The 15615-nt window shown below is 43.2% G+C and overlaps 2 protein-coding genes across 2 annotated transcripts; both read left to right on the forward strand.

The window, feature by feature from the left end:
* Positions 1–537: 537 nt before the first annotated feature.
* On the forward strand, positions 538–11416 carry zgc:110843 (CDGSH iron-sulfur domain-containing protein). Its single transcript, XM_021561662.3, has 3 exons — positions 538–801; positions 10320–10516; positions 10791–11416. The coding sequence occupies exons 1-3, from the start codon at positions 753–755 to the stop codon at positions 10878–10880; spliced, it is 336 nt and encodes a 111-aa protein (XP_021417337.2). The 5' UTR covers positions 538–752; the 3' UTR covers positions 10881–11416.
* Positions 11417–12189: 773 nt separating this feature from the next.
* Positions 12190–15019, forward strand: LOC110489089 (uncharacterized). Its single transcript, XM_021561657.3, has 3 exons — positions 12190–12462; positions 13204–14136; positions 14497–15019. The coding sequence occupies exons 2-3, from the start codon at positions 13336–13338 to the stop codon at positions 14539–14541; spliced, it is 846 nt and encodes a 281-aa protein (XP_021417332.2). The 5' UTR covers positions 12190–12462; positions 13204–13335; the 3' UTR covers positions 14542–15019.
* The last annotated feature ends 596 nt before the right edge of the window (positions 15020–15615 follow it).

Genomic DNA, 15615 nt, shown 5'->3' on the forward strand with positions numbered 1-15615 from the left:
AAGCAAGTATTTTTTTATATTCCACAAGTATTATCAAAATTACTGTTTTGTACAGATAATTGTCAGGCTCTAGTTACAAACGCTGGTAAACACTCAAATATATTTAGTAAATTAAAAAAATCACAAAGTTGGGCTATACTAATGCTGCATTAGGGGACCGATATATACAGCGCGAGCAAAACAATTTTTTTCTGCATACCGATATATTTGACTAAAACAATTTAATTTGTATAAAATCACATATCTCTTATGCACGGGAATACTGTGAAACAGATTTCACAAATTACAATCACATATCTCTTATGCACGGGAATACTGTGAAACAGATTTCACAAATTAAAATCACATATCTCTTATGCACGGGAATACTGTGAAACAGATTTCACAAATTACAATCACATGTAGCTTATTTGCTCGTGTTTAACCGTTTTTTGTGTCCAACAATGAAGATTATTAAATATGTTTATGTGCTCAGAAAAGTTGAGGCCAAAATAAATGGGCCGCGGGCGGTTAGTTGGCGAATCCTGACCTACAGTTAGCTTGTAACCATTTTAATAATGGGATTGATTGGCCGGTCCTATTGGTCATAACACCAGTGACGTCGTTCAGTCTGGGCTGGTACAGTCGGTCAGAAAGGACAGGGTTCAGATTTATTCTGATTGACCTTGGTGCGCAAGACCTAAACATAACACCGACCAACCGACAGGCTGACAATCCAAGGTTTACCGTTACCTCCAATTCCATCGTTGCCAATGTCAAGCCCAGTAGTAATCGAGAGTCATGGATTCCAGATATCTAAAGGTAAAGCAATTGCTTTTATAGTTCTCTAAGTTAACGGCTGCCTAAGTGAACTTTATGAATACACCATGTGAATAGTCTGTCTATTAATAATGAACAGTTGATCTATTCAAAACACTTGCCGTATTTAGGCACAGCTCCAGTCCCTGTAAGCACAAGTTATGTAGCCTAAATATAAGGACATTTACCCTGTTTACTACAATCATTAGCCCACTGCACCCAATGATACTTGAAAGCAACCATTTGAGAGAAGCCATAAATGTAGTCCGTTGCGTAGCAGGTTGTTGATCAGGACAGTGGACATTCACCAATCAATTTAGGTTAGGACAACCTTACCACCAGTCAGCCTAGTGCACCTCGCTAGTCTGTCAGGTGTTTTGTGTGTGGCCATTACTTCGGCAGCTAAGCCGCTGTAGCCTGTGCTCAACAGTTCTTGCTCTCCAAATCCTTGACAAACTCGGATTGTTTTCATAAGCCTAATTATGTACATAAATGTGGCTCTATGCTATCTGCCATTTTGTTGACCATAGTACATTTGTAGATTCCAACCAGTAAATCGCCTTTCTCTGTTTACGTGCGTGCGCAGAGCTCCAGAACGCATGTTGGCCCAGCAGTGCCGCGATATCAGATTTCATAGCGGGTTATGTGGGGCTAAATGCCAGGCAATATATTGGGGCAGTTGTGGCAGTCGGTCCTGCTAGAGAAGTATTGTTATGTTTAAAACCAATGTCTAAGATGCCAATTCTAATCGCCATGGCAATGTAAACCTACCATAGTAGGCTAATCTTTCCACATCTTAAAATAAGAAGAGGCGTTTAGTCTAGCCACATTTCTTGTGTTGTGATACACTAATAGGCTACGTGCGCATATATTCATGGTTTAAAAACAGCACAGAGAATAGGCCTTTTACCCCGGACCTGTCCTATAGTGTCACGTTCTGACCTTAGTTCTGTTATTATATCTTTGTTTTAGTATGGTCAGGGCGTGAGTTGGGTGGGTTGTCTATGTTCGTTTTTCTATCATTTGGGATTTCTGTGTTCGGCCTAGTATGGTTCTCAATCAGAGGCAGCTGTCAATCATTGTCCCTGATTGAGAATCATACTTAGGTAGCCTGGTTTCACTTTTGAGTTATGGGTGTTTGTACCACACGGGACTGTTTCGTTCATTTCACGTTTATTGTTTTGTATTTCGTAGTGTTCCGTTTATGTATTTAAATAAACATTATGGACACTTACCACGCTGCAAATTGGTCGTCCGATCCTTCTCGCTACGAAATCCATTACATATAGGCCTAGTATGCTTCCATAATAGCGTTTAAAAAAACGGAACTTGAGTAATAGTGTTGTTTTTAGACCTTTATTACAAAGTTAGAGGAAAACCTGGTCTTCTGTAAGGTGAAAATCCTTTCTGCATACCTTAACTTTAATTAAACGCAGTCTCAAATAGCTGCCTGCCCCTTTTAATAGCCGGGCAAGGGCACACATTTCAGCAAACAGTGAACCAAATGCACACATTGATTTCAGAAAATAAACACGTTTCAAATAAATGTGGGGTCTAAATAAATTATTTACGAGGTTACCGTGAATTACCATGAATTGTTTAAGAGGTTTAATGTTTGAGTGTTGTTTAAAAAATGATGGCAATCTGTTTTTATCGCCTGTAAGAAACTGCTAGGCATTGGCTGCTAACCAAGGGATTAGGGTTCCTGTCTTGAAGCACGGTTTCCACTGCTCGATTTTTTTTTGACCCCCATCACTCACAGCATAAGATATACACATTTTACACTGAACAAAAATATAAACGGAAGATGTAAAGTGTTCTGAAATAAAAAATACCCCCCAAAATGTCATATACACAAAAAGCTTATTTCTCTCAAATGTTGTGCTCAAATGTGTTTCTATCCCTGTTAGTGAGTATTTTCCCTTTGCCAAAATAATCCATCCCCCTGTCAGGTGTGGCATATCAAGAAACTGATTAAACAGCATGATCATTACACAGGTGCACCTCGTGCATGGACAATTATAGGCCACTCTAAAATGTGGATACAACACAATTGCACAGATGTCTCAAGTTTTAAGGGAGCATGCAATTGGTATGCTGACTGCAGGAATGTCCACCAGAGCTGTTGCCAGATAATTTAATGTTAATTTCTCTACCATAACCCGCCTCCAACGTTATTTTAGAGAATTTGCCAGTACATCCAACCGCCCTCACAACTACAGACCACGTGTATGGCGTTGTGTGGGTAAGCCGTTTGCTGATGTCAACGTTGTGAACAGAGTGGCCCGTGGTGGTAGGGTTATGGTATGGGCAGGCATAAACTACGGACAACAAATACAATTGCATTTTATTTACAGCAATTTGAATGCACAGAGATACCGAGACGAGATCCTGAAGCCCATTGTTGTGCCCCTCATCTGCCATGTTGGCCCACCTCATGTTTCAGCATGATAATTACCTTGAAAACAACAGACGAAAATCTTCGACACAGTCTACAGTTCTTATTTTACTTCAGTGCTGGTAACAGCTGAGAACTGCTAGCTAACTGACAAGCACAAAAACAGTCAACAACTTTGGGAGTACAGACCCCCAGAAATGGACTGATTGCCCTCTAGTGGCGAAAGTCAGAACTGCCAAAAACGCACAGTCATAGAGGAGAATAATTTTTCTGTATGTTACCACGTTTCCATCGACAGTTTTTATGTGAGTAAAGCCATACCATATCTTTAAAAAATGACAGCTCTGATGGAAACAGGAAGTTTCGGTACAATCTCATAAATGCCGACAAATCATTTGTTCATTCGACATGATGGGATTTTTTGTGTCTTTAAAATGAATTATGCGAGCAATGACGATGGAAACACCTTTATATCGAAGTAAACTTGAAGCCAGGCGATGACGTGTGTGGTTCTCCCACAACAACTCGGGAAACCATGCAGTTTAAATTACACTCCAGATTAAATAAATTATGATGAACTTCACAGGTTGGTGAAAGTGCATGGTGTTAGCTTGATGATGCTCCTTTCTGATGCATTTCCAGGGTCTTATTCTGGTGACATGATGATCAATGCTTGACTGCCGTTTTGACAAATAAAAACATTCTCACTCGTATCTATAATCTCATCATGTAGTCTAGCCTACCAGCACTAACTGCCAGCTGTTGGCTACAGCGCACGTGCCAAGACTAGAGTAGAGACATTTGCTATTTAACGCAACAGTTTGACAAACTATCCATAGAGTTGAAAATGCGATGGAAACATTAGGTTCTATTAATTTTCATGTACTGAATAAAAATATTTCTATAATAAGTGCCTGTTGTGTTCAGTATTTTCAGGAAATAAAAGCCTGGGCTATTAATTGAAGTTTCACAGTAAATATGCATTTTCTGACTTTTGATCTGTACATTGTAAAACATTTCCTGTAAAATGTACAGTATTTTACTGGCAGCAATTGGCCAGTACAGCTACTGTAATCCATTTCACCGTAGTATATTTTTTGGTAACAATAGTTTTACTGTAATCTAATTTACAAGTAAAACGTTTCTTTAACCGTTACTGAACATGTTGTCGTTAATCATTTTCACAGTAACTTGATGGCAGAGCAATGAAACACTGTAAAATTTCATTTTAAACTGCAAGAAAATGTTATATATATTTTTTTTAATTACAAGGGATTATAGCAAGCAGGTTGGCTGTAGGTATTTGCATATAACAGCATATTCATGAAAACTAGGTGTTTTACATCACTTGCACTTCTTGAGGCCTAACCAAAGGCTTACAAACTGTCTGTGATTACAGGGCAACACAGATCAAATGGACATGTGAAAATATTAAAACATTAAAAGGTTTAAGGCGTGACACCACTCTGATGTGATCCCTATATACATTTAATTGTTAGGGAACTACTACCACATATCACTTAAATTGGTACAGTACTCTCACTAATGGGTGCAACAAATATAGCCACTTAAGGCACACATTAATATACAATATATATATATATATATGTATATGTACACATTAGTGGACTCTGCTATTTCAGCCACACCTGTTGCTAACAGGTGTATAAAATCGAGCACACAGCCATACAATCTCCATATACAAACATTGACAGTAGAATGGCCTTACGGAAGAGCTCAGTGAATTTTAAAGTGGCACCATCACAGGATGCCACCTTTCCAAAAAGTCAGTTAATCAAATTTCTGCCCTGCTAGAGCTGCCCCGGTGAACTGTAAGTGCTGTTATTGTGAAGTGGAAACATCTAGGAGCAACAACAGCTCAGCTGCAAAGTGGTAGGCCACGCAAGCTCGCAGAACGGGATTGCAGAGTACTGAAGTGCGTAGCGCGTAAAAATCGTCTTTCCTCGGTTACAACACTGAATACCGAGTTCCAAACTGCCTCTGGAAGTAACGTCAACACAATAACTGTTTGTCAGGAGCTTCATGAAATTGGTTTCCATGGCCGAGCAGCCACACACAAACCTAAGTTCACCATGCACAATGCCAAGCGTCAGCTGGGAGTGGTGTTAAGCTCGCCACCTGGAGTGATGAATTACACTTTACCATCTGGCAGTCCGACGGACAAATCCGGGTTTGGCAGGTGCCAGGAGAACGGTACCTGCCTGAATGCATAGTGCCAAATAAAACATTTGGTGGGAATAATGTTCTGGGGCTGTTTTTCATCATTCGGGCTTAGCCCCTTAGTTCCAGTGAAGGGAAATCTTAACGCTACAGCATACAATGACATTCTAGATGATTCTGTGCTTCCAACTTTGTGGCAACAGTTTGGGGAAGGCCCTTTTCCCATTTCAGCATGACAATGCCACCATGCCCAAAGCCAGGTCCATACAGAAATGGTTTATCGAGATCGGTGTGGAAGAACTTGACTGGCCTGCACAGAGCCCTGACCTCAACCCCATCGAACACCTTTGGGATGAATGGGAACACTGACTGCGAGCCGGGCCTAATCGCCCAACATCAGTGCCCGACCTACAGTGCCTTGCGAAAGTATTCGGCCCCCTTGAACTTTGCAACCTTTTGCCACATTTCAGGCTTCAAACATAAAGATATAAAACTGTATGTTTTTGTGAAGAATCAACAACAAGTGGGACACAATCATGAAGTGGAACAACATTTATTGGATATTTCAAACTTTTTTAACAAATCAAAAACTGAAAAATTGGGCATGCAAAATTATTCAGCCCCCTTAAGTTAATACTTTGTAGCGCCACCTTTTGCTGCGATTACAGCTGTAAGTCGCTTGGGGTATGTCTCTATCAGGTTTGCACATCGAGAGACTGAATTTTTTTCCCATTCCTCCTTGCAAGACAGCTCGAGCTCAGTGAGGTTGGATGGAGAGCATTTGTGAACAGCAGTTTTCAGTTCTTTCCACAGATTCTCGATTGGATTCAGGTCTGGACTTTGACTTGGCCATTCTAACACCTGGATATGTTTAATTTTGAACCATTCCATTGTAGATTTTGCTTTATGTTTTGGATCATTGTCTTGTTGGAAGACAAATCTCCGTCCCAGTCTCAGGTCTTTTGCAGACTCCATCAGGTTTTCTTCCAGAATGGTCCTGTATTTGGCTCCATCCATCTTCCCATCAATTTTAACCATCTTCCCTGTCCCTGCTGAAGAAAAGCAGGCCCAAACCATGATGCTGCCACCACCATGTTTGACAGTGGGGATGGTGTGTTCAGCTGTGTTGCTTTTACGCCAAACATAACGTTTTGCATTGTTGCCAAAAAGTTCAATTTTGGTTTCATCTGATCAGAGCACCTTCTTCCACATGTTTGGTGTGTCTCCCAGGTGGCTTGTGGCAAACTTTAAACAACACTTTTTATGGATATCTTTAAGAAATGGCTTTCTTCTTGCCACTCTTCCATAAAGGCCAGATTTGTGCAATATACGACTGATTGTTGTCCTATGGACAGAGTCTCCCACCTCAGCTGTAGATCTCTGCAGGTCATCCAGAGTGATTATGGGCCTCTTGGCTGCATCTCTGATCAGTCTTTTCCTTGTATGAGCTGAAAGTTTAGAGGGACGGCCAGGTCTTGGTAGATTTGCAGTGGTCTGATACTCCTTCCATTTCAATATTATCGCTTGCACAGTGCTCCTTAGGATGTTTAAAGCTTGGGAAATCTTTTTGTATCCAAATCCGGCTTTAAACTTCTTCACAACAGTATCTCGGACCTGCCTGGTGTGTTCCTTGTTCTTCATGATGCTCTCTGCGCTTTTAACGGACCTCTGAGACTATCACAGTGCAGGTGCATTTATACGGAGACTTGATTACACACAGGTGGATTGTATTTATCATCATTAGTCATTTAGGTCAACATTGGATCATTCAGATATCCTCACTGAACTTCTGGAGAGAGTTTGCTGCACTGAAAGTAAAGGGGCTGAATAATTTTGCACGCCCAATTTTTCAGTTTTTGATTTGTTAAAAAAGTTTGAAATATCCAATAAATGTCGTTTCACTTCATGATTGTGTCCCACTTGTTGTTGATTCTTCACAAAAAAAATACAGTTTTATATCTTTATGTTTGAAGCCTGAAATGTGGCAAAAGGTCGCAAAGTTCAAGGGGGCCGAATACTTTCGCAAGGCACTGTAACTAAAGCTCTTGTGTCAGAATGGAAGCAAATCAAATGGCTACCCAGACTATTTGCAATGCCCCTTCGTTGCTACTGCTACTCACTTATTATCTATGCATAGTCACTTTAATAACTCTACCTACATGTACATATTACCTCGACACCGGTGCGCCGCACACTGACTCTGTACCGGTACCTCCTGTATATAGCCCCGCTATTGTTATGTACTGCTGTTCTTTAATCATTTGTTATTCTTATCTCTTCCTTTTTGGGGGGTATTTCTCTTAAAACTGCATTGTTGGTTAAGGGCTTGTAAGTAAGCATTTCACTGTAAGCTCTACACCTGTTGTATTCGGCGCATGTGACAAATACAATTTGATTTGAAATCCCTGCAGCAATGTTCCAACATCTAATGAAAAGCCTTCCCAGAAGAGTGGAGGCTGTTATAGCAGCAAAGGGGGGACCAGCTCCATATTAATGCCAATGATTTTGGAATGAGAAGTTCGTCGAGCTGGTGTCGACATACAATACACGTTTAAAGTTTGGACACACCTACTCATTCAAGGGTTTATTTTTTATTTTTTTACTATTTTCTACATTGTAGAATAATAGTGAAGACATCAAAACTATGAAATAACACATATGGAATCATGTGGTAACCAAAAAAGCTTGATTATTTTAGTTTGTTCCGCAGTCTTACAGCTTGGAGGTAGAAACTGTTAAGGAGCCTTTTGGTCCTAGACTTGGAGCTCCAGTGCCGCTTGTCATGCAGTAGCAGAGCGAACAGTCTATGACTTGGGTGACTGGAGTCTATGACAATTTTTTGGGGCTTTCCTCTGTGACACAGCCTACTATATAGGTCATGGATGTCAGGAAGCTTGGCCCCATGATAGTTTGTGGGTGATGTGGACACCAAAGAACTTGAAACTCTCGACCTGCTACACTTCAGTCCTGTCGATGTTAATGGAAGCCTGTTCGGCCCTCCTTTTCCTGTAGTCCATGATCAGCTCCTTTGTCTTGCTCACACTGAGAGAGAGGTTGTAGTCCTGGCACCACACTGCCAGGTTGCTGACCTCCTCCCTATAGGGTGTCTTATCGTTGTCAGTGATCAGGCCGACCACCGTTGTGTCGTCAGCAAACTTAATGATGGTGTTGGAGTCGTGCTTGGCCACGCAGTGGTGGGTGAACAGGGAGTACAGGATGGGACTAAGCACGCACCCCTGAAGGGCAGCAGTTTTGAGGATCAGTGTGGCAAATGTGTTGCTGCCTACCCTTACCACCTGGGGGTGGCCCGTCAGGAAGTCCAGGATCCAGTTTCAGTGGGAGGTGTTTAGTCCCAGGGTCCTTAGCTTAGTGATGAACTTTGTAGGGAATTTGGTTTTGAACACTGAACTGTAGTCAATGAACAGCATTCTCACATAGGTGTTCCTTTTTTTTCCAGGTTGGAAAGGGCAGTGTGGAGTGCAATTGAGATTGCGTCATCTGTGTATCTGTTGGGGCGGTATGCGATTTGGAGTGGGTCTAGGGTTTCTGGCATGATGGTGTTGATGTGAGCCATGACCAGCCTTTCAAAGCACTTCATGGCTACCGATGTGAGTGCTACGGGGCGGTAATCATTTAGGCAGGTTACCTTCGCCATCTTGGGCACAGGGACTATGGTGGTCTGTTTGAAACATGTAGGTATTACAGACTCGGTCAGGGAGAGGTTGAAAATGTCAGTGAAGACACTTGCCAGTTGGTCCGCACATGCTCTGAGTACATGCCCTGGTAATCCGTCTAGCCCCGCGGCCTTGTGAATGTTGACCTGTTTTAAAAAGGTCACATCGGCCATGGAGAGCGTGATCACACAGTCGTCCGGAAAACAGCTGGTGCTCTCATGCATGCTTCAGTGTTTCTTGCCTCAAAGCGAGCATAAAAGGCATTTAGCTTGTCTGGTTGGCTCGGGTCACTGGGCAGCTCGCGGCTGGTTCTCCCTTTGTAGTCCATAATAGTTTTCAGGCCCTGCCACATCCGATGAGCATCAGAGCCAGTGTAGTATGATTCAATCTAGTCCTGTATTGACGGTTTGCCTGTTTGATGGTTCGTCTGAGTGCATAGCGGGATTTCTTATAAGCTTATGGATTAGTGTCCCACTCCTTGAAAGCGGAAGCTCTAGCCATTAGCTTGGTGCGGATGTTGCCTGTAATCCATGGCTTCTTGTTGGGAAATGCACGTACAGTTACTGTGGGGACGACATCGTTGATGCACTTATTGATGAAGCCGGTGATTGAGTTGGTATACTCCTCAATGCCATTGGGTGAATCCCGGAACATATTCCAGTTTGTGCTAGCAAAACAGTCCTGTAGCGTAGTATCCGCATCATCTGACCACTTCTGTATTGAGCGAGTCACTGGTACGTCCTGCTTTAGTTTTTGCTTATAAGCAGGATCAGGAGGATATAATTATGGTCAGATTTGCTAAATGGCCAGTATGTTACTGTAGATTTTCAGAACAAGGATTGTAGAATTCCTAAAGTACAGTATATTACTGTATTATGTGGGGGTACTGCATTCTCACTCACAGGTGCAACAAATATAGGCTCTTACAAGGCATGCCTTAAAATATGTTTCGGAGTCAGAAGCTCTTTCCCCGCCCACAAACATTTTCCCACAATGCAGCATTATTAATACTGTAAAACATATTTATGGTATTTCACTGTGCATTCTACTGTGTTTTACTGTTGAAATGACAGAAAGGTCGTACAGTGTGCTGTAAAACAATGTATGGTATTTTACTGTGCATTCTATGGTCAACAACTACATTCAGTTAAACATTGTCATACTGTTGATTAATACAGTAAGTTACTGATAAAATGACAAAAACTGCTAACAGTGTACATGTGCATTCTCTCTGTTTATGTATGCCTGTATGTGTTCTTGAATTTCAGACCAGCTGACTGTCCTAGTGCCAGTGGTTGTGGCGGCTGCTCTAGGTGGCTTCCTGGTTAGCCGGTACTTCACTGGACGTAAGAAAAGCCAGGTCAACACCTGTGTGTGTAAGGACAGTGCCAAGGTGGTGCACAGCTTCGACATAGAAGACATTGGCAGCAAGGCCGTCTACTGTCGCTGCTGGAGGTCCAAGAAGGTGAGCACTTCTTCATTTATTTGCCTTGAGACTTGGCTGTAGACTCCTATGGTCCCTGGTGCCATAGTTGGATGCCATAGCAGTCTATAGTCATGTCTCAGGGCAAATTATTCAATATCATTATCAAATATAATTTGCTATTTGGCCTTTTTGCGAAGTGTAGTTTGTTCTGGGATTTTTAAGGCGATGGCTGGTGAGATTTATACCTTGTGTTATTTACTTCTTTGTGTAAATTTCCCCTTTGGGTATCGAAGTTTTTTCAATTTCCCCACAGTTCCCCTACTGTGATGGTTCCCATACCAAGCACAACGAGATCACTGGGGACAACGTGGGTCCCCTCATCATCAAGAAGAAGGATGCTTAACCAACCTCCCTTTCCCCTTCTCGCCCCTCCCATCAAATCATCATTCAACACCATTCAGTCACATGCCACATACACCAAAATCAAACGATCACTTGCCATATCCAACCAGAGGTCGTACAGATGAGCTGAATCATGGCAGGATCCAACCACGCAGAGCAGCACTCCTACTCAAACCGCCTTCATACAACCCACACTCAAAACCCCAAAGGAATGTTACATGATATGATTTGTGTCTTAGAAGCTCATGTAATTAATGTTATTGAGCCATTGGTCTTAATGGTCTTAACTACGAGATGAATAATACGTGACTGAGAGTGGGGAAGGTGCTACCCTTTATTTCGACATTCTCTGACACAAGAGGGCACTTTCATTTCCCCTCTAAGACTATTGTCTATTCCAGTGTTCAAAGTACAACCTTTAGGAATATATATTGGTAATGTCCAAAAGAAATACATGTTCTAGTGAATATGACAGACTTGATGGTGATGGATTTTGGCCCGTATATTGTGAATAAAAGTTTTCTTAAAGTGGTCCGACTTGTGTGTCTACTGTCATTCCTTTCCTGAGACGTATAAGACCGACATGATGTGGTGCTGATTTTATGTCTCACTGCAAAGCAGTTTATGTGCACCAATGTATGCCGTTTTACACACTGACACAAGGCAATATTTTCTCTAGCCGCTAGGAGCTGCTCTCGCTCAACTAGCAGGCATGAGGATTACGATTTGGCAGCCCCCTCTCCATGTTATTGCTGCCTAGGCTGGCGGCCACACACACACACTCAGCCTCACACCCAGCCTCACACCACAGCTGGCTATGTGCCAAAAATGCAGGACTCTTGACAAGAGGTGGAGTGGACTACCCTGCTTAGTACCCTGAGAAGAACGAGGTTGAGGCTGATGCAGTGCAGCTCTAAACGGGCCACAACACCCTCGCCCTTCTCGCCTGATGGCACATACACTGTTACAGTCTGGCTTCCACCAGCATCACATGACATGGGAAGGAACACACACACAACATACAATAACTCACATGTCAGTCTGATGAATTTCATTCATGCCAGAAAGTGATTCCATAAACAGTCTCAAAAAGCATTTTCCAATCATTTGTTTTATTTCCAAGATAATTACTCCTGTATTTCAGGACTTTGGCTTTGTCACCTGTCTTTTTCTATGGTTTTGTAAAATGTTGTGTGGCACAGAAATTAAATGAGCACAGGAATTTGCTATTGTGGTCAAGGGGTCATTTTTCTGCGGTCTCATGACCATGACTCCAGTTCGCTTTTTGTGTGACGCCCCCCAAATCTATGAAGTGTGTTTGCATGTTCCACTCTGTGAGTGGCGGGCACGAGGAGGTGGGAATGCGAGACGGGAAAGGCGAAGGACCTGTGCAGCTACCGAATTGGACAAATGGTTTACGGCTTCGTTTTCTTGTGTGATCACTGCAGATAAATATTGGAAATGTCTAATAGTTAACAATATCTTATTTTTTTTCCATCTCCCTTTATTTATTCCAATATTCGTGGAAGACACCACGGACAAACCACTGGACACTGGGGCTCCGGTCAGCTCGCATTGCATTGGTAGGTGCACGAATTACGAAAGGATGTGTTAATGTGATATTAATAATATATTGAAGAGAGAGTTATGACATATTCATACCTTTACAGTACTACCAATTACATCACTCGAACACCCACGTTATCGTTTATTGATGAAATATAGCGTATTTTATGTATCTATTGCGACCGTGTCGTGCGCGCGCGTACCCTGGACTGTCACAGAGTCTAGACAAAAGGTAGTTTCGAACTCGATGGCATTCAGAGGTAGATATTGTATATTCTCTAGCCTGGCTCACATCACAACTACAGTAGTCAAATCGAAATGCGCGCTCCAAATTTGACTGGCGCATATGCGCAATAGGCTATTTGTTTGTGGTATTCCATTATTGCATAGATTTGTCCACCTTGGAACTCAAGTGCAACCACACGCAGTCTATCTTAACTTAAATGTATAAAGCGTCACGTTTTTCAAAATATATAGTTTCTTAGTCTCAGATGTAGCCTATATTTTGAAGACATTTTACATGCTCACTCAAACATTAAATAGGCTATTATTCCTTTAATTACACTTAGGCCTGTGTCTTACAATGTCATTATTGTCTCCTTCACTAAAAATAAAACCAACTATCGACCAATGCCTCTCTAATAACATCTACTTATTTTCTCCCCCTCTCTGCTTTCTTTGTCTCTTTTTCCCTGTCTCCCTCCATATCTCCTTCCCCCTCTTCTCTCTCCTCCATCTTCCTCTGTTCATCTCCACAGGGTATAAAGGTGGCAGAGAGGATAATGGGAATATAACAGCTGTCAGAGAGTTGGGATTGGCTAACTGACAGCTGGACTGCTGTCACCGCTCTAACCTTGGCATTGCCCTGCCATCTCCCACCCCCACCCAGTATGGCAGATACCCTGGACATGTCTGGCCCTTCCTCTCCAGAGCAGCAGAGAGCCAATAGGATCCTCAGTGAGCCTCTAAGACGAAGCCTGAAGCGGTCTCATCCCTGCTCCCTCTCTGAATATCTCAACAACACTAACAGACTATCCCACCGCCATAGCTCCAGTAGTATGGGTGTCAGGGGCCTCCTCCATCCCACTGCAGCCCAGCACAGGCCAACCCAGCCCAGGCAGACCAAGCCTCGCCGGGCCCACTCCTCCAACATAGACCTCTGGGACTCTCCCAGTGGTCTTCACCTGGCACATGCTGCAGAGCTGCTGATGAGGGCTGGGGCCTTGACACTGACCCCCACACCCAGGGACCAGGGCCCTCTGGGCGGGCTGGGGACCGGGGAAGCTGGGGTGGAAGGGGAAGAGATGAAGGGGGGGTCCGGGGCTGAAGGGGACGGCACGGGTTGTGTGGCAGACTTCCTCCCACTGCTAGGCTGCTCCTGGTTCCCCTTGAACCCAGGCCTGTTTGCACTGATGGCAGGGGGAGGGGGGTTCCTGACTAGTGGTGGAGGGTCAATGGGGATAGCTGGCGTTGGGGAGGGTGTGGAGGTGTTGCGAGGCGAGAGCTCGTCCACTGGCGGCGGGGGGGGAGCTGGGAGAAGGAAGAGGAAGCGATGCGGAGAGTGTGTGCCATGTCGACGTACAGGGAACTGTGAAGAGTGCAGCGCCTGCCGCAACCGTAAGACTGGACACCAGATCTGCAAGTACAGGAAGTGTGAGCAGCTGAAGAAAAAGGCAGCCACCGGGTTCGAGGTGAGAGGAAGTGGATAAATACACACTACTATTTAGAATGGGCATTAATAGGGCAGTCTGACTTTATCTGAGGTCTGACAACTGCTCTCCAAAAAATATATACCTCTGTAATACCACTGTAGTTGTACTACACTATATATGCAAAAGTATGTGGACACCCCTTCAAATGATTGGATTCGGCCATTTCAGCCACACCTGTTGCTGACAGGTGTGATTTTGAAATGAGATGTTAGACGAGCAGGTGTCCACATACTTTTGGTCATGTAGTGTATGTTAGTGTGTTACTTTCGGGCGGTGTAGTAGTCTATATGCATGTGTTTGTGTTTTAAGTGAACCACAGCTTTCTGACCCCTTTCATAGAAGATGGTGTTTCCATCAGGAGCAGCATTTCCATGGCTACAATAGGATTCCGTCTATTTGGAATGTGATCATGAACATTGGCACTCTGGACCTACAAAGAAAGTCAATTCAGCTGGCCTTGTTGGATTGGCTTGGAGAGTACAGAACCTTCGACAATCAGAAGTATGAAGATGAAAACCCAATGAAGAAAAGATAAGTCACACCAATGGATTTAGATATTGTCGGGCCAACATGAAGCATCTCATGAAGCACAGAGTATTGTATATGAATAGAACATGTTATTCCTTTTTATATTCCATTTTTGGAACATTTTGTCATCGAAGCTTCTGACCTGGATGTTTCCGTAAAAGCCAAACCAAGAAGGACAGACTGGTCATAATATGATGTTTCTGTTTGTTTTTCTATTCATGTCACAGTTAATAAAGAATGAGTAGTAGATGTACTTAGGTCATGATTAGTGTCTAGTTCATACATCTCTACGGTCTGCCTTCTGAATAAAGACAAGGAAACTGCCTGTCTACTGTATGTGTGTGTTGGGGTGAGTATGTATTTCAAGAGTGTCTCTTTGTGTATTTCAGGGGCTGACTGATCCCTCTCCATTTCCTGTGAGGCTTATGTGTGTGTGTGTGTGTGTGTGTGTCTTGGGGGGGAGGCATGCATGATGGCCTTATCACTACCTTCCAGACACACACACACATATATGACCAAAAAGTGCACATACCAAACCTATGCGCACATGACTCACCACACACTCAACACATTCACGCACACACTCTCTCTCTCATTCCCATTCACACACACGCTCTCTCTCTCATTCCCATTCACACACACGCTCTCTCTCTCTCATTCCCGTTCACACACTGATTCAATTTCATTCACAAGCATGTAGTATGCAGACACACACTTATTCTCACACACACAGTGAAGGCCTCAATAACATGGTGAAAGCAGAGAGTGTCCAGCTCACACAGACTGGGAGGGGGGGGGGGGGGGTTGCCGTGACGATGGCTGATAAGATAGGACCTTAATCTTCCACAGTTCGCTCCGGGGGATGGTGGACAGCGTAACCATGGAAATGGCAAGGCGAGATGTCACGCTATAATTGGGCCATGGTTGCAC

This window comes from Oncorhynchus mykiss, chromosome 14, assembly GCF_057628025.1.
Source record: "Oncorhynchus mykiss isolate SJ-2025 chromosome 14, ASM5762802v1, whole genome shotgun sequence".
In the NCBI taxonomy this organism is placed as follows: Eukaryota; Metazoa; Chordata; class Actinopteri; order Salmoniformes; family Salmonidae; genus Oncorhynchus; species Oncorhynchus mykiss.

What these genes read in the sequence shown, in the direction of transcription:
- zgc:110843 (XM_021561662.3), top strand. Translation starts at nt 753, where the DNA reads ATGTCAAGCCCAGTAGTAATCGAGAGTCATGGATTCCAGATATCTAAA. An exon ending in TGGATTCCAGATATCTAAAG is followed by an intron (nt 802 to 10,319) that starts GTAAAGCAATTG and finishes CTTGAATTTCAG; the next exon opens with ACCAGCTGACTGTCCTAGTG. An exon ending in GCTGCTGGAGGTCCAAGAAG is followed by an intron (nt 10,517 to 10,790) that starts GTGAGCACTTCT and finishes ATTTCCCCACAG; the next exon opens with TTCCCCTACTGTGATGGTTC.
- LOC110489089 (XM_021561657.3), top strand. Translation starts at nt 13,336, where the DNA reads ATGGCAGATACCCTGGACATGTCTGGCCCTTCCTCTCCAGAGCAGCAG. An exon ending in AGGCAGCCACCGGGTTCGAG is followed by an intron (nt 14,137 to 14,496) that starts GTGAGAGGAAGT and finishes CCCCTTTCATAG; the next exon opens with AAGATGGTGTTTCCATCAGG.